Source organism: Triturus cristatus, chromosome 8 (genome assembly GCF_964204655.1).
Source record: "Triturus cristatus chromosome 8, aTriCri1.1, whole genome shotgun sequence".
Classification (NCBI taxonomy): domain Eukaryota; kingdom Metazoa; phylum Chordata; class Amphibia; order Caudata; family Salamandridae; genus Triturus; species Triturus cristatus.
The window spans coordinates 14,331,035-14,350,327 of NC_140591.1; the positions used below are offsets into that span (position 1 = coordinate 14,331,035).

Sequence of the window (19,293 nt, forward strand, 5' to 3'; positions counted from 1 at the left end):
AGCTCTTCACAGCCAAGTCAATCCTTACGCCAATCTGGTTGAGGCAGAGCACTGTAGCTCTTCAAAGCCAAGTCAATCCTTACCCCTGTCAGGTTAAGGCAGAGCGCTGTAGCTCTTCAAAGCCAAGTCAATCCTTATGTCAGTCAGGTTGAGGCAGAGCGCTGTTGCTCTTCAAAGCCAAGTCAATCCTTACGCCAGTCTGGTTGAGGCAGAGCACTGTAGCTCTTCAAAGCCAAGTCAATCCTTATGTCAGTCTGGTTGAGGCAGAGCACTGTAGCTCTTCAAAGCCAAGTCAATCCTTACCCCTGTCACGTTAAGGCAGAGCACTGTAGCTCTTCAAAGCCAAGTCAATCCTTACGCCTGTCAGGTTAAGGCAGAGCGCTGTAGCTCTTCAAAGCCAAGTCAATCCTTACGCCAGTCTGGTTGAGGCAGAGCGCTGTAGCTCTTCAAAGCCAAGTCAATCCTTACGCCAGTCTGGTTGAGGCAGAGCGCTGTAGCTCTTCAAAGCCAAGTCAATCCTTAACCAGTCTGGTTGAGGCAGAGCGCTGTATCTATTCAAAGCCAGGTCAATCCTTACGCCTGTCTGGTTGAGGCAGAGCGCTGTAGCTCTTCAAAGCCAAGTCAATCTTTATGTCAGTTTGGTTGAGGCAGAGCACTGTAGCTCTTCAAAGCCAAGCCAATCCTTACGCAAGTCTGGTTGAGGCAGAGCGCTGTAGGTCTTCAAAGCCAAGTCAATCCTTATGTCAGTCTGGTTGAGGCAGAGCGCTGTTGCTCTTCAAAGCCAGGTCAATCCTTACGCCAGTCTGGTTGAGGCAGAGCACTGTAGCTCTTCAAAGCCAAGTCAATCCTTATGTCAGTCTGGTTGAGGCAGAGCGCTGTAGCTCTTCAAAGCCAAGTCAATCCTTACGCCTGTCTGGTTGAGGCAGAGCGCTGTAACTCTTCAAAGCCAAGTCAATCCTTACGCCAGTCTGGTTGAGGCAGAGCGCTGTAGCTCTTCACAGCCAAGTCAATCCTTACGCCAGTCTGGTTGAGGCAGAGCGCTGTAGCTCCTCAAAGCCAGTCAATCCTTATGTCAATCTGGTTGAGGCAGAGCACTGTTGCTCTTCAAAGCCAAGTCAATCCTTATGCCTGTCAGGTTAAGGCAGAGCGCCGTAGCTCTTCAAAGCCAAATCAATCCTTATGTCAGTCTGCTTGAGGCAGAGCGCTGTAGCTCTTCTAAGCCAAGTCAATCTTTATGTCAGTTTGGTTGAGGCAGAGCACTGTAGCTCTTCAAAGCTAAGTCAATCCGTACGCCAATCTGGTTGAGGCAGAGCGCTGTTGCTCTTCAAAGCCAAGCCAATCCTTACGCCAGTCTGGTTGAGGCAGAGCGCTGTAGCTCTTCAAAGCCAAGTCAATCCTTACGCCAGTTTGGTTGAGGCAGAGCACTGTAGCTCCTCAAAGCCAAGTCAATCCTTATGTCAGTCTGGTTGAGGCAGAGCGCTGTAGCTCCTCAAAGCCAAGTCAACCCTTACGCCAGTCTGGTTGAGGCTGAGCGCTGTAGCTCCTCAAAGCCAAGTCAATCCTTATGTCAGTCTGTTTGAGGCAGAGCACTGTAGCTCTTTAAAGCCAAGTCAATCCTTACGCCAGTTTGGTTGAGGCTGAGCGCTGTAGCTCTTCAAAGCCAAGTGAATCCTTACGCCAGTCTGGTTGAGGCTGAGCGCTGTAGCTCTTTAAAGCCAAGTCAATCCTTACGCCAGTCTGGTTGAGGCAGAGCGCTGTAGCTCTTCAAAGCCAGTCAATCCTTAGGTCAGTCTGGTTGAGGCAGAGCGCTGTAGCTCTTCAAAGCCAAGTCAATCCTTACCCCTGTCACGTTAAGGCAGAGCACTGTAGCTCTTCAAAGCCAAGTCAATCCTTACGCCTGTCAGGTTAAGGCAGAGCGCTGTAGCTCTTCAAAGCCAAGTCAATCCTTACGCCAGTCTGGTTGAGGCAGAGCGCTGTAGCTCTTCAAAGCCAAGTCAATCTTTACGCCAGTCTGGTTGAGGCAGAGCGCTGTAGCTCTTCAAAGCCAAGTCAATCCTTAACCAGTCTGGTTGAGGCAGAGCGCTGTATCTATTCAAAGCCAGGTCAATCCTTACGCCTGTCTGGTTGAGGCAGAGCGCTGTAGCTCTTCAAAGCCAAGTCAATCTTTATGTCAGTTTGGTTGAGGCAGAGCGCTGTAGCTCTTCACAGCCAAGTCAATCCTTATGTCAGTCTGGTTGAGGCAGAGCTATGTCTCTCTTCAAAGCCAAGTCAATCCTTACGCCTGTCTGGTTGAGGCAGAGCGCTGTAGCTCTTCAAAGCCAAGTCAATCATTACGCCAGTCTGGTTGAGGCAGAGTGCTGTAGCTCTTCAAAGCCAAGTCAACCCTTATGTCAGTCTGGTTGAGGCTGAGCGCTGTAGCTCTTCACAGCCAAGTCAATCCTTACGCCAGTCTGGTTGAGGCAGAGCGCTGTAGCTCTTCAAAGCCAAATCAATCCTTACGCCAATCTGGTTGAGGCAGATCACTGTAGCTCTTCAAAGCCAAGTCAATCCTTACCCCTGTCAGGTTAAGGCAGAGCGCTGTAGCTCTTCAAAGCCAAGTCAATCCTTATGTCAGTCTGGTTGAGGCAGAGCGCTGTAGCTCTTCCAAGCCAAGTCAATATTTATGTCAGTTTGGTTGAGGCAGAGCACTGTAGCTCTTAAAAGCCAAGTCAATCCTTACGCCAGTCTGGTTGAGGCAGAGCGCTGTAGCTCTTCAAAGCCAAGTCAATCCTTATGTCAGTCTGATTGAGGCAGAGTGCTGTTGCTCTTCAAAGCCAAGTCAATCCTTACGCCAGTCTGGTTGAGGCAGAGCGCTGTAGCTCTTCAAAGCCAAGTCAATCCTTATGTCAGTCTGGTTGAGGCAGAGAGCTGTAGCTCTTCATAGCCAAGTAAATCCTTAACCAGTCTGGTTGAGGCAGAGCGCTGTAGCTCTTCAAAGCCAGGTCAATCCTTACGCCTGTCTGGTTGAGGCAGAGCGCTGTAGCTCTTCACAGCCAAGTCAATCCTTACGCCTGTCTGGTTGAGGCAGAGCGCTGTAGCTCTTCACAGCCAAGTCAATCCTTACGCCAATCTGGTTGAGGCAGAGCACTGTAGCTCTTCAAAGCCAAGTCAATCCTTACCCCTGTCAGGTTAAGGCAGAGCGCTGTAGCTCTTCAAAGCCAAGTCAATCCTTATGTCAGTCAGGTTGAGGCAGAGCGCTGTTGCTCTTCAAAGCCAAGTCAATCCTTACGCCAGTCTGGTTGAGGCAGAGCACTGTAGCTCTTCAAAGCCAAGTCAATCCTTATGTCAGTCTGGTTGAGGCAGAGCGCTGTAGCTCTTCAAAGCCAAGTCAATCCTTACCCCTGTCACGTTAAGGCAGAGCACTGTAGCTCTTCAAAGCCAAGTCAATCCTTACGCCTGTCAGGTTAAGGCAGAGCGCTGTAGCTCTTCAAAGCCAAGTCAATCCTTACGCCAGTCTGGTTGAGGCAGAGCGCTGTAGCTCTTCAAAGCCAAGTCAATCCTTACGCCAGTCTGGTTGAGGCAGAGCGCTGTAGCTCTTCAAAGCCAAGTCAATCCTTAACCAGTCTGGTTGAGGCAGAGCGCTGTATCTATTCAAAGCCAGGTCAATCCTTACGCCTGTCTGGTTGAGGCAGAGCGCTGTAGCTCTTCAAAGCCAAGTCAATCTTTATGTCAGTTTGGTTGAGGCAGAGCACTGTAGCTCTTCAAAGCCAAGCCAATCCTTACGCAAGTCTGGTTGAGGCAGAGCGCTGTAGGTCTTTAAAGCCAAGTCAATCCTTATGTCAGTCTGGTTGAGGCAGAGCGCTGTTGCTCTTCAAAGCCAGGTCAATCCTTACGCCAGTCTGGTTGAGGCAGAGCACTGTAGCTCTTCAAAGCCAAGTCAATCCTTATGTCAGTCTGGTTGAGGCAGAGTGCTGTAGCTCTTCAAAGCCAAGTCAATCCTTAACCAGTTTGGTTGAGGCAGAGTGCTGTAGCTCTTCAAAGCCAAGTCAATCCTTAACCAGTCTGGTTGAGGCAGAGCACTGTACCTCTTCAAAGCCAAGTCAATCCTTACGCACGTCTGGTTGAGGCAGAGCGCTGTAGCTCTTCAAAGCCAAGTCAATCCTTATGTCAGTCTGGTTGAGGCAGAGCGCTGAAGCTCTTCAAAGCCAAGTCAATCCTTACGCCAGTCTGGTCGAGGCAGAGCGCTGTAGCTCCTCAAAACCAAGTCAATCCTTACGCCTGTCTGGTTGAGGCAGAGCGCTGTAGCTCCTCAAAGCCAAGTCAATCCTTACGTCAGTCTGGTTGAGGTAGAGCGCTGTAGCTCTTCAAAGCCAAGTCAACCCTTATGTCAGTCTGGTTGAGGTAGAGCGCTGTAGCTCTTTAAAGCCAAGTCAATCCTTATGTCAGTCTGGTTGAGGCTGAGCGCTGTAGCTCTTCACAGCCAAGTCAATCCTTATGCCAGTCTGGTTGAGGCAGAGCGCTGTAGCTCTTCAAAGCCAAGTCAATCCTTACGCCAGTCTGGTTGAGGCAGAGCACTGTAGCTCTTCAAAGCCAAGTCAATCCTTATGTCAGTCTGGTTGAGGCAGAGCGCTGTAGCTCTTCAAAGCCAAGTCAATCCTTATGTCAGTCTGGTTGAGGCAGAGCGCTGTAGCTCTTCAAAGCCAAGTCAATCCTTACGCCTGTCTGGTTGAGGCAGAGCGCTGTAGCTCTTCAAAGCCAAGTCAATCCTTACGCCAGTCTGGTTGAGGCAGAGCGCTGTAGCTCTTCACAGCCAAGTCAATCCTTACGCCAGTCTGGTTGAGGCAGAGCGCTGTAGCTCCTCAAAGCCAGTCAATCCTTATGTCAATCTGGTTGAGGCAGAGCACTGTTGCTCTTCAAAGCCAAGTCAATCCTTATGCCTGTCAGGTTAAGGCAGAGCGCCGTAGCTCTTCAAAGCCAAATCAATCCTTATGTCAGTCTGCTTGAGGCAGAGCGCTGTAGCTCTTCTAAGCCAAGTCAATCTTTATGTCAGTTTGGTTGAGGCAGAGCACTGTAGCTCTTCAAAGCTAAGTCAATCCGTACGCCAATCTGGTTGAGGCAGAGCGCTGTTGCTCTTCAAAGCCAAGCCAATCCTTACGCCAGTCTGGTTGAGGCAGAGCGCTGTAGCTCTTCAAAGCCAAGTCAATCCTTATGTCAGTCTGGTTGAGGCAGAGCGCTGTAGCTCTTCAAAGCCAAGTCAATCCTTACGCCAGTCTGGTTGAGGCAGAGCGCAGTAGCTCTTCAAAGCCAAGTCAATCCTTATGCCAGTCTGGTTGAGGCAGAGCACTGTAGCTCTTCACAGCCAAGTCAATCCTTACGCCAGTCTGGTTGAGGCAGAGCACTGAAGCTCTTCAAAGCCAAGTCAATCCTTACGCCAGTCTGGTTGAGGCAGAGCACTGTAGCTCCTGAAAGCCAGTCAATCCTTATGTCAATCTGGTTGAGGCAGAGCACTGTAGCTCTTCAAAGCCAAGTCAATCCTTATGTCAGTCTGGTTGAGGCAGAGCGCTGTAGCTCTTCAAAGCCAAGTCAATCATTATGTCAGTTTGGTTGAGGCAGAGTGCTGTAGCTCTTCAAAGCCAAGTCAATCCTTAACCAGTCTGGTTGAGGCAGAGCGCTGTTGCTCTTCAAAGCCAAGTCAATCCTTACGCCAGTCTGGTTGAGGCAGAGCGCTGTAGCTCTCCAAAGCCAAGTCAATCATTAAGCCAGTCTGGTTGAGGCAGAGCACTGTAGCTCTTCAAAGCCAAGTCAATCCTTACGCCAGTCTGGTTGAGGCAGAGCACTGTAGGTCTTCAAAGCCAAGTCAATCCTTAAGCCAGTCTGGTTGAGGCAGAGCACTGTAGCACTTCAAAGCCAAGTCAATCCTTTCGCCAGTCTGGTTGAGGCAGAGCCCTGTAACTCTTCAAAGCCAAGTCAATCCTTACCTCAGTCTGTTGGTGGAAGGGCACTGCAGCTCTTCAACACCAAGTCAATCCTTACGTCAGTCTGGTTGCGGCAGAGCAATGCACCTATATGAACTGGTCACTCGATGTGGCTGCCAGGAGCCACATGTAAGGCAGCGGTATGGCCAGAAACCACCTGAAAGGGAGGTCTACGATGCAGGACACAGAAAGCTGTGCATTGGCTTGCATCGCCCTGCAACAGAGCTCCCTGATAAGGCTCTAATAATGATGATGCGCTTCGCATGTATTATCCGTTCACCTGCAGACCACGTTCCCTGGTGATAGGATCTAGCACGTTTTGAATAGAACCATTTCATCTAATGGCCGGCTATTTCTGTCCTTAGATTAATTCATCCTTTTATCAACGACGTTGATTTGATGATATATTCATTTGTGCTGGAGTAATCTCCGAGCTTTCCTTCATTGTTTGTTGTACGAGCGGGTTAATGTGAGTACTGGATTATACTTAATTCATATTGCATTCTCTAATTCCTGGTATGAAAGCGAGCACTGATGTGCCACCCCACCCTCTTCTTTGTACCCGCAGTGTCCTACATTTTCTAGCATCGGGAGCGAACCCAGGCCCATCTTTATTATTTCCACTGTTAATCGGACAGTGGTCTATTGAAGTGAGCCCTTGTGCTGTATCTCTGTAGTCACATACCCCCTATTGACTTTGAACCTTATTTAACAGTAGTTTTACCTACCTTGTAGGTTGCTCCTCCAATGGTCTTGATGAAGATTCCGTTGTAAGAACTTCCCCAGTGGGATGACGGCTGTCGCCACCTGGATGAAGGAAAGCTGCCTCAAGCTCAAATCAGAGAAGACCAAAGTTCTCATTCTGGGCTCCACCCCCTACGCCTGGAATGACTCCTGGTGGTCCGCAGCACTTGGAACCCCCCCCCCCCCGAAACCACACACGAAACCTCAGCATCATCCTGGACTCCTCGCTCTCTATGAATCGCCAGATCAATGTAATTTCCTCAGCTTGCTTCCACATACTATGCCTGCTCCAAAATATCTTCAAGTGAATCCCCACTGAGTCCAGAAAGACGGTTACCCGTGCACTCATCAGCAGCAGACTCGCCTACGGCAATGCACTCTATGCCAGTATCACCCAGAAACTCCTCAAGAAACTGCAGAACATTCAGATCGCCTCCACCAAACTCATCCTCAAAATCCCCCGCAGCAGCCACATTACCAGCATTACCAGACACCTGAGAGACCTCCACTGGCTCCCAGTCAACAAAACCATATTTAAGCTCCTCACACACACCTACAAAGCCCTACACGACACGGGACCTGTGTACCTCAACCACCGCCTTGCATTTGTCGCACCCACCGGAGATCTTCGCTCCGCCCAACTGGCCCAGGCCACCAACCCACATATCTGCAAGACCACGGCCGGAAGAAGATCCTTCTCCTACCTCGCAGCAAAGACCTGGAATACCCTGCCGCTGCACCTCCGGCGATTGCCGTCACTGCCTCCATTCAGGAAGGACCTCAAGACCTGGCTCTTCGACTGCACCACAGTGTCTTCGTCGGATCAGCAGCCCCCTCCCCCTCCCAGTGCCTTGAGACCCTTATGGGTGAGTAGTAATGCTCCACAGTCAGTTTGAGCGGGGAACATGGTACCTGAAGAGGGTGGTGGGGAACGATAGGAGGCCTTGTTTATTTTTGGGAGAGGGAAGTGAGTGTAATTGCTGAGGGTCGTCTGTTAGGGTGATGGGTATTATTTTCTTCATGTTGGGTGGGGAGAGAAGGGGTGGCGAGAGAGTGGTGGTGGGCGGCAGGACACCAGGTGCATCAAAGGGCAGAGGGCTGAGGCAAGTGACATCATGTTCTATGTGTCTGCCACGTTACTCCTTTAACCCTATGTAGCTATTGAAAGCCGGAGCAGATGGTCTTACGGGCGCTATACATAGCTTCAAAGTGTAGCTGGGCCACAGTGAGTATGGGAGCGTTGCTCTAGTTATCGATTTGATGTCACTCAGAACTCCTCGGAGAAAGATTCCCTGGTATTAACGGTTATTATCCATCTATGACACTCTGGGCCCGATTCACAGAACTATCTTAAGACAAAATCCTAAATTTACTACCATTTTGGTATTCACAGAAGGAACTTACTCATTTTGGTATTCACAGAAGGAACTTACTCATTTCGGTATTCACAGAAGTTAGGAGTCCTAACTTTAGGACTCCTAAATGCCTTCTGTGAATACCGAAAGTCTTAAAATTAGGAATTTTCTTCGTTTAGTAGTAGTATAGTTAGGACTCCTAACTATAGGACTCCTAAATGCCTTCTGTGAATACTGAAAGTCTTAAAATTAGGATTTTTCTCAATTTAGTAGTAGTAAAGTTAGGACTCCTAACTTTAGGACTCCTAAATGCCTTCTGTGAATCCCGAAAGCCTTAAAATTAGGATTTTTCTCAGTTTAGTAGTAGTATAGTTAGGACTACTAACTTTAGGACTCCTAAATGCCTTCTGTGAATACCGAAAGTCTTAAAATTAGGATTTTTCTCAATTTAGTAGTAGTAAAGTTAGGACTCCTAACTTTAGGACTCCTAAATGCCTTCTGTGAATACCGAAAGCCTTAAAATTAGGATTTTTCTCAGTTCAGTAGTAGTAAAGTTAGTAGTCCTAACTTTAGGACTCCTAAACTGAGAAAAATCCTAATTTTAAGACTTTCGGTATTCACAGAAGGCATTTAGGAGTCCTAAAGTTAGGACTCCTAACTTCTGTGAATACCGAAGTGAGTAAGTGTCTTCTGTGAATACCAAGATGAGTAACTGCCTTCTGTGAATACGAAAATGGTAGTAAGTTTAGGATTTTGTCTTAAGTTAGTTCTGTGAATCGGGCCCTCTGTCTTCCAGAGCACGCTGTTCAAGCTAGGTTTTATGCTACTTCTAAGGATCCTGCAGTGTGTTTCAGATTCCAATCAAAAAACTGGACACATCACATACATGAAACCTAGCTGAGATGCACACTACGGCCACCTGCCTCCCAACACAACAAGCCTCCAAAAAGCACCACACTTAAACACCACACAACTAAAAACACAAAACACACTGGACTGGATGCATCACAAACATTGAATCTAGCTGAGATGCACACTGCGGCCACCTACCTCTTGACTCCCAACAGCACAGGTCTTCAAGAAGCACCACACATACATACCACACAAGAGACACAAAACAGACTGGACTGGATGCATCACAAATATCGAACCTAGCTGAGATCCACACTGCAGCCACCTGCCTCTTGACTCCCAACAGCATCAGCCTCCAAGATGCGCCACACATATACACCACACAAGAGACACAAAACACACTGGACTGGATGCATCACAAACATCGAACCTAGCTGAGATGCACACTGCTGACACCTGTATCTTGACTCCCAACAGCACCTGTCTCCAAGAAGCACCACACATAAACACCACACAAGAGACACAAAACACACTGGACTGGACGCATCACGAACATCAAACCTAGCTGAGATGCACTCTGCGGCCACCTGCCTCTTGACTCCCAACAGCACCGGTCTCCAAGAAGCACCACACATAAACACACCACAACCAAAGACACAAAACACACTGGACTGGACGCATCACAAACATCGAACCTAGCTGAAATGCAAACTGCAGCCAGCTACCTCTTGACGCCTCACAGCACCAGCCTCCAAGACGTACCACACATAAACACCACACAACAAGAGACACAAAACAAACTGGACTGGACGCATCACAAACATCAAACCTAGCTGAGATGCACTCTGCGGCCACCTGCCTCTTGACTCCCAACAGCACCGGTCTCCAAGAAGCACCACACATAAACACCATACAACAAGATACACAAAACACACGGGACTGGACGCATCACAAACATCAAACCTAGCTGAGATGCACTCTGCGGTCACCTGCCTCTTGACTCCCAACAGCACCGCTCTCCAAGAAGCACCACACATAAACACACCACAACCAAAGACACAAAACACACTGGACTAGACGCATCACAAACATCGAACCTAGCTGAAATGCAAGCTGCGGCCACCTACCTCTTGACTCCCAACAGCATCAGCCTCCAAGAAGCGCCACACATAAACACCACACAAGAGACACAAAACACACTGGACTGGATGCATCACAAACATCGAACCTAGCTGAGATGCACACTGCTGACACCTGTATCTTGACTCCCAACAGCACCTGTCTCCAAGAAGCACCACACATAAACACCACACAAGAGACACAAAACACACTGGACTGGACGCATCACGAACATCAAACCTAGCTGAGATGCACTCTGCGGCCACCTGCCTCTTGACTCCCAACAGCACCGGTCTCCAAGAAGCACCACACATAAACACACCACAACCAAAGACACAAAACACACTGGACTGGACGCATCACAAACATCGAACCTAGCTGAAATGCAAACTGCAGCCAGCTACCTCTTGACGCCTCACAGCACCAGCCTCCAAGACGTACCACACATAAACACCACACAACAAGAGACACAAAACACACTGGACTGGATGCATCACAAACATCAAACCTAGCTGAGATGCACTCTGCGGCCACCTGCCTCTTGACTCCCAACAGCACCGGTCTCCAAGAAGCACCACACATAAACACCATACAACAAGATACACAAAACACACGGGACTGGACGCATCACAAACATCAAACCTAGCTGAGATGCACTCTGCGGTCACCTGCCTCTTGACTCCCAACAGCACCGCTCTCCAAGAAGCACCACACATAAACACACCACAACCAAAGACACAAAACACACTGGACTAGACGCATCACAAACATCGAACCTAGCTGAAATGCAAGCTGCGGCCACCTACCTCTTGACTCCCAACAGCATCAGCCTCCAAGATGCGCCACACATATACACCACACAAGAGACACAAAACACACTGGACTGGATGCATCACAAACATCGAACCTAGCTGAGATGCACACTGCTGACACCTGTATCTTGACTCCCAACAGCACCTGTCTCCAAGAAGCACCACACATAAACACCACACAAGAGACACAAAACACACTGGACTGGACGCATCACGAACATCAAACCTAGCTGAGATGCACTCTGCGGCCACCTGCCTCTTGACTCCCAACAGCACCGGTCTCCAAGAAGCACCACACATAAACACACCACAACCAAAGACACAAAACACACTGGACTGGACGCATCACAAACATCGAACCTAGCTGAAATGCAAACTGCAGCCAGCTACCTCTTGACGCCTCACAGCACCAGCCTCCAAGACGTACCACACATAAACACCACACAACAAGAGACACAAAACAAACTGGACTGGACGCATCACAAACATCAAACCTAGCTGAGATGCACTCTGCGGTCACCTGCCTCTTGACTCCCAACAGCACCGCTCTCCAAGAAGCACCACACATAAACACACCACAACCAAAGACACAAAACACACTGGACTAGACGCATCACAAACATCGAACCTAGCTGAAATGCAAGCTGCGGCCACCTACCTCTTGACTCCCAACAGCATCAGCCTCCAAGAAGCGCCACACATAAACACCACACAAGAGACACAAAACACACTGGACTGGATGCATCAGAAACATTGAACGTAGCTGGGATGCACACTGCCGCCACCAGGCTCTTGACTCCCAAAAGCACCTGTCTCCAGGAAGAGCCACATATAAACACCACACAAGGGACACAAAACACACTGGACTGGACGCATCACAAACATCGAACGTAGCTGAGATGCACACTGCAGCCACCAGGCTCTTGACTCCCAACAGCATTGCTCTACAAGAAGCATCACACATAAAACCCACACAACCAAAGACACAAAACACACTGGCCGGGACGCATCGCAAACATTGAACTCTCAACAGCACCAGCCTCCAAGAAGCGCAACACATAAACACCACACAAGGGACACAAAACACACTGGGTTGGACGCATCACAAACATCGAACCTAGCTGAGATAAACACTGCAGCCAACTGCCTCTTGACTTCCAACACCACCAGTCTCCAAGAAGTGCCACACATTAACACCATACAACAAGAGACACAAAACACACTGGACTGCACACATTACATACATCAAACCTAGCTGAGATGAACACTGTGGCCAGCTACCTCTTGACGCCCAACAGCACCAGTCTCCAAGAAGTGCCACACATAAACACCACACAACAAGAGACACAAAACACACTGGACTGGAAGCATCACAAACATCGAACCTAGCTGTGATGCACACTGCGGACACCTGCCTCTTGACTCCCAACAGCACCTCTCTCCAAGAAGAGCCACACATAAACACCACACATAAGACACAAAACACACTGGACTGGATGCATCACAAACATTGGACCTAGCTAAGATGCACACTGCGGCCATGTACCTCTTGACTACTAACAGCACCGGTCTCCAAGATGCACAACACATAAACACCACACAACTAAAGACACTAAACACACTGGACTGGACGCATCACAAATATCGAACCTAGCTGAGATACACACTGCAGCCACCTGCCTCTTGACTCTCAACAGCACCAGCCTCCATGAAGTGCCACACATAAACACCACACAAGGGACACAAAACACACTGGACTGGATGCATCACAAACATCGAACCTAGCTGAGATGCACACTCTGGACACCTGTATCTTGACTCCCAACAGCACCTGCCTCCAAGAAGTGCCACACATAAACACCACACAACTAAAGACACAAAACACACTGGACTGGACGCATCACAAACATCGAACCTAGCTGAGATGCACACTGTGGCTAGCAACCTCTTAACGCCCAACAGCACCAGCCTCCAAGAAACACCACACATAAACACAACACAACTAAAGACACAAAACACACTGGACTGCAAACATCACAAACATCGAACCTAGCAGAGATGCACACTGCAGCCACCTGCCTCTTGACTCCCAACAGCACCAGCCTCCAAGAAGTGCCACACATAAACACCACACAAGAGCCACAAAACACACTGGACTGCAAACATTACATAAATCGGACCTAGCTGAGATGCACACTGCGGCCACCTGTCTCTTGACTTCCAACACCACCAGCCTCCAAGAAGCGCCACACATAAAAACCACACAAGAGCCACAAAACACACTGGACTGGATGCATCACAAACATCGAACCTAGCTGAGATGCACACTGCGGCCACCTACCTCTTGACTCCCAACAGCACCGGTCTCCAAGAACTACCATACATTAACACCACACAAGAGACACAAAACACACTGGACTGGACGCATCACAAACATCGAATCTAGCTGAGACTCACACTGCAGCCACCAGGCTCTTGACTCCCAACAGCACCAGCCTCCAAGAAGTGCCACATATTAATACCATACAACAAGAGACACAAAACACACTGGACTGGGCGCATCACATACATACAACCAAGCTGAGATACACAGTGCGGCCAGCTAACTCTTGACGCCCAACAGCACCAGCCTCCGAGACGTACCACACTTAAACACCACACAACAAGAGACACAAATCACACTGGACTGCACACATCAAATACTTCAAACCTAACTATGATGCAAACTGCGGCCAACTACCTCTTGACGCCCAACAGCACCAGCTTTCAAGAAACACCACCAAGTAAAGACACAAAACACACTGGACTGCACACATCACATACATCGAACCTAGCAGAGATGCACACAGCAGCCACCTGCCTCTTGACTCCCAACAGTACCAGCCTCCAAGAAGCGCCACACATTAACACCATACAACTAGAGACACAAAACACACTGGACTGCACACATCACATACATCGAACCTAGCAGAGATGCACACAGCAGCCACCTGCCTCTTGACGCCCAACATCACCAGCCACCAAGACCAGCCACCAAGACGTATCACACATAAACACCACACAACAGAACATACACAAAACACTTTCCTGCATCTAAGGCAGCACGAATGCTGTGCCTCCCAAGAGCACTCACCACAAGAGACATCAAAACAAACAACTCGAAAATGACAGGGAAGTGCGACCAAGCACCCATCGCAGATAGGAACTCTCATATAAAAGGCCATTGTGGCTCCCAGCACGTGCCCCACAGAAACACCCACATCTGCGGTCTCTGGTGACTACATTTAAATCACATTAGCGTCCCTTGTGTAACAGGGGGACTTTGTGCTAACCTTGTTATGCAATTTTACCTGAATCACGCCACGGTGCGTTATTACGCATTCACAGCAAAATGTTACCTGGAGCGCGTGGGAATAACAGGAAGGGCCAGAACACGAGGAGCTGCGGCTCGCGCCGCTTGCGGTTTTTACAATAAAATATAGGACGAAACGACGGCTCTCGGTATTTACGCGTAATTTCGCGCAATTTCCCCCAACGTTTGCCTGATCATCACACAAAAGCAAATCACACATATTCTGCACACACGTACTCGCGGCATACTAGCCAGCACACATCATACCAAGCACAGCTCTATAGGAACAGTTGTGAAGTCGTTTAGCAAATTAAGCAACACAGAAACACAACGTGACACACTATTTCTCTCTATAACTTAAAGGCAGAGAACAGCATGACACAAGACAAATATACACTAACAATTACTGACAAAATATAAATTCAACACGTCATTCAGGCACCTGGCGTGCCCACCCCAGCAACCGCTGTGGAGGCAAGTGACTCACAAACAGAAACAACTCATTAGGCACAACACTCACATCCATCTCAAAGACACAGAACCATTCTCTGCAACGACACAAACACGTGTAACACAAGGCATCCACCGCACGCAGACACGGCAGTGCACCCAGAGTACCGGCGCCTGCCACGAAACGGACATCTGACCGCTTCGGGGTGTGTCTATACAACCGGCAAAGCCCAGGACCACACCTTCCCAACACCAACATCACACACAGCAGCTCCGTGAACAAGCCACCGATGCGAGACCGAGAGCCACACCAGAAGCACAACGTCAAACACCAGCCAGAACTAGTACAAGAGAACAGTAACCAGACGGCTGCACGTCACAGCACGAAAACATCACGCTGCAACAATGTTGTGTGCGGTACGTCGACTAGCCAACTGCGATATATTGGCGATCCAGATGCTGGACACAACATTTGAAATGATGTGGCTGCGGTATTTTAGTAACACGATGGTTCATTAAAACTCCATATTCTGGTACTAAACCTTCCAGTCTAAAGCGCCTCGAGTCCCTCCCTACTCTCAGGCTGCGCGCTTTAGGAATGCCACAAACTTAACATAACATAGCAACACGCACTGCGTAACAGAAGAAAATAAGAGATAGAGTATGCCAGGGGTTTAGCAAGCTACAGCACACAACACACGAGGACAGCACTTAAGGGACGAGTATTCAGAACACGCCATGAGCCATAGCTCACCGAAGAGGGCCGCACTCACCTCCAGCACCATCTCTGTCAGCTGGAAGCGCTTGTGGGAGAGCTTGTCGGGCCCCACGGGCTGGTGGTAGTAGACGCAGAGCACCTCATAGCGCTTCAAGGCCTGCTTCAAGCCGCGCTCCGTCAGCTCCAGCACCCGGTCCTTGCCGTCGTAGGTCGGGAAGTCCAGACCCTCCTCTGTCCGGCAGAGCGCGGGCAGCAGGAGCGTCAGCAGTAGACACCCCGTGCACAGCATGGCACCTACTGAAGGGACCGACACAGGGAGCGGGCACTCAGGGGACAGGCACTCACGGAGTGGACAAACAGACACTCGGGGGAAGACACTCAGGGTGTGGACAGACAAATACTCAGGGGACAGGCACTCAGGGAGTGGACACTAAGGGGACAGACACTCAGGGGACAGGCGCTCAGGGAGTGGACACTAAGGGGACAGACACTCAGGGGACAGGCGCTCAGGGAGTGGGCACTCAGGGGACAGACACTCAGGGGACGGGAACTCTGCTAACACTCAGTGGGTAGATATTCAAGAAGTCGAAGGTGACAGCCTCGCCTGGCATCAAGGGACTGACAGTCAAGGGCGGGCAGAGAGCGCTCTCTCTTATAGCATCACTGACTGGCACGTGAGTGACTGACACTCAAGAGCTCCGCGCCGGAGACACTGACACTCAAGAGACTGGCCCTCAGCGTACAGACACTCGGGGTACAGACACTCGGGGCAGATAATCAAGTGACTAACTCTCAGAGGTCTGACGGCCAGAGACTGATACTCCGGGAGCAGACACTCAGGGAGTGGACACTAAGGGGACAGACACTCAGGGGCAGACACTCAGGGAATGGACACTCAGGGAATGGACACCAAGGGGACAGACACTCAGGGGGCGACTAATTCTCAGCATACAGATACTCAAAGGGAAGTGAAGGGCGCAGGAGACACACTCAAGTGGCTTCAAGGGACAGACACTCACTTAGCTGTAGTAACAGGGGCACACTTAGCTACATGTTACAAACATTCAGTGAGCTGTAGTAACAGGCACTCACTGAGGTGCAGTAAACACACCCACTCGGTGTCATGTGACAGGCACTCAGTGCGCTGCAGGAACAGGCACACAGGTGCATGTGACAGGCGCTCAGTCCCTGCCTCTTGGGTACAGTCAGTCACTCACCAGGCTGCAGCGGTCCCTCACTGGCTCTGATACTCATGGGACAGACCTGAGAGAGGGAGTGATGGCGACCCTGCCCTTCTCTGCGCTCCTGGCTGTGAGGGGGACAGAGGTGGGTCTCAGGGACCCCCGAGCCGCACACAATGCCAGCACAAGAATAGGCCCAGCCCAGCCCGGCCCAGCCCAGCCCGGCCCCGATACCGTACATAGCCCCCGGCCACACACACGGCCCGCCCCGGCCCAAGGACTCGCCATTTTTAGGTAGCAGTTGTTTACAGGCTAAAAATACCCGCTGGGGGGAAAGAATGGGCAGATGTGAGTGGGCGCTGAGGGGGGGGGGGGGGGGCTAGAGGAGTGGAGGGGGTGCGGGAGGGGGGGGGGGGGCTCAGACTATGTAAACCCCTCCGGGAGACGCGTCACTGCGGAGGGTAATGGAGATTCCGTCTCACTCAACAGAGGAGTTGGTGAGACACCCCAGGACCGACAGACAGACAGACGGACACAGTCAAGAAACCAACACAGACTGCACCAGTCTACAAACATTAGAAGAACAGTTCTAAGGAAACCCCAGGACTATTGTCAGACAGCCAAACACACCACCCGACAAACACAAACTGTACCACACTTTAAACATTAAAAGAACAGGCCTTCCAAGGACAGCCAGGACTATTGTTAGACAGCCAAACACACCACCCAATAAACACAAACGGTACCACACTGCAAACATTTAAAGAACAGGCCTTTTACGAATACCCGAGAACAATTGCCAGCCAGCCATAAACAGCCACCCAACAAAGACAAACTGCACCATACCACAAACATTGACAGAACGTACCCTTGTATCCACTCTTCAAACATCAAAAGAACAGGTCTTCCAAGGACACGCCAGGACTACAGCCAGACAGCCAGGCAGACTCACCCAACAAATGCAAACTGCACCAGTCTACAACATTAAAAGAACAGGCCTTTGAAGGATACCTCAGGACTACTCTTCAAACATTGAATAACAGACCTCTGCACCACTCTTCAAACATTGAATAACAGACCTCTGCACCACTCTACAGACATTGAATAACAGACCGCTGCACCACTCTACAAACATTGAATAACAGACCTCTGCACCACTCTTCAAACATTGAATAACAGACCTCTGCACCACTCTACAGACATTGAATAACAGACCTCTGCACCACTCTACAAACATTGAATAACAGACCTCTGCACCACTCTACAGACATTGAATAACAGACCTCTGCACCACTCTTCAAACATTGAATAACAGACCTCTGCACCACTCTACAAACATTGAATAACAGACCTCTGCACCACTCTACAAACATTGAATAACAGACCTCTGCACCACTCTACAACCATTGAATAACAGACCTCTGCACCACTCTACAAACATTGAATAACAGACCTCTGCACCATTCTTCAAACATTGAATAACAGACCTCTGCACCACTCTTCAAACATTGAATAACAGACCTCTGCACCACTCTACAAACATTGAATAACAGACCTGTGCACCACTCTACAAACATTGAATAACAGACCTCTGCACCACTCTTCAAACATTGAATAACAGACCTCTGCACCACTCTACAAACATTGAATAACAGACCTGTGCACCACTCTACAAACATTGAATAACAGACCTCTGCACCACTCTTCAAACATTGAATAACAGACCTCTGCACCACTCTACAAACATTGAATAACAGACCTCTGCACCACTCTTCAAACATTGAATAACAGACCTCTGCACCACTCTTCAAACATTGAATAACAGACCTCTGCACCACTCTTCAAACATTGAATAACAGACCTCTGCGCCACTCTTCAAACATTGAATAACAGACCTCTGCACCACTCTACAAACATTGAATAACAGACCTCTGCACCACTCTTCAAACATTGAATAACAGACCTCTGCACCACTCTTCAAACATTGAATAACAGACCTCCGCACCACTCTACAAACATTGAATAACAGACCTCTGCACCACTCTACAAACATTGAATTACATACCTCTGCACCACTCTACAAACATTGAATAACAGACCTCTGCACCACTCTACAAACATTGAATAACAGACCTCTGCACCACTCTACAAACATTGAATAACAGACCTCTGCACCACTCTTCAAACATTGAATAACAGACCTCTGCACCACTCTACAAACATTGAATAACAGACCTCTGCACCACTCTACAGACATTGAATAACAGACCTCTGCACCACTCAACAAACATTGAATAACAGACCTCCGCACCACTCTTCAAACATTGAATAACAGACCTCCGCACCACTCTACAGACATTGAATAACAGACCTCTGCACCACTCTTCAAACATTGAATAACAGACCTCTGCACCACTCTACAAACATTGAATAACAGACCTCTGCACCACTCTACAGACATTGAATAACAGACCTCTGCACCACTCTTCAAACATTGAATAACAGACCTCTGCACCACTCTACAAACATTGAATAACAGACCTCTGCACCACTCTTCAAACATTGAATAACAGACCTCTGCACCACACTTCAAACATTGAATAACAGACCTCTGCACCACTCTACAAACATTGAATAACAGACCTCTGCACCACTCAACAAACATTGAATAACAGACCTCCGCACCACTCTTCAAACATTGAATAACAGACCTCCGCACCACTCTACAGACATTGAATAACAGACCTCTGCACCAC

At 49.2% G+C, this 19,293-nt stretch overlaps 1 protein-coding gene across 1 annotated transcript in view; it reads right to left on the reverse strand.

Annotated features, from left to right (window-relative positions):
• The window catches only part of CASQ2 (calsequestrin 2), a 301,670-nt gene extending 284,915 nt beyond the window's left edge, over positions 1-16,755 (reverse strand). The window contains exon 1 of the mRNA XM_085620733.1: positions 15,412-16,755. Coding sequence (XP_085476859.1) covers positions 15,412-15,645 — 234 coding nt within the window. The 5' untranslated portion in view covers positions 15,646-16,755. The remainder of the gene's footprint in view (positions 1-15,411) is intronic.
• Between the last annotated feature and the right edge of the window lie 2,538 nt (positions 16,756-19,293).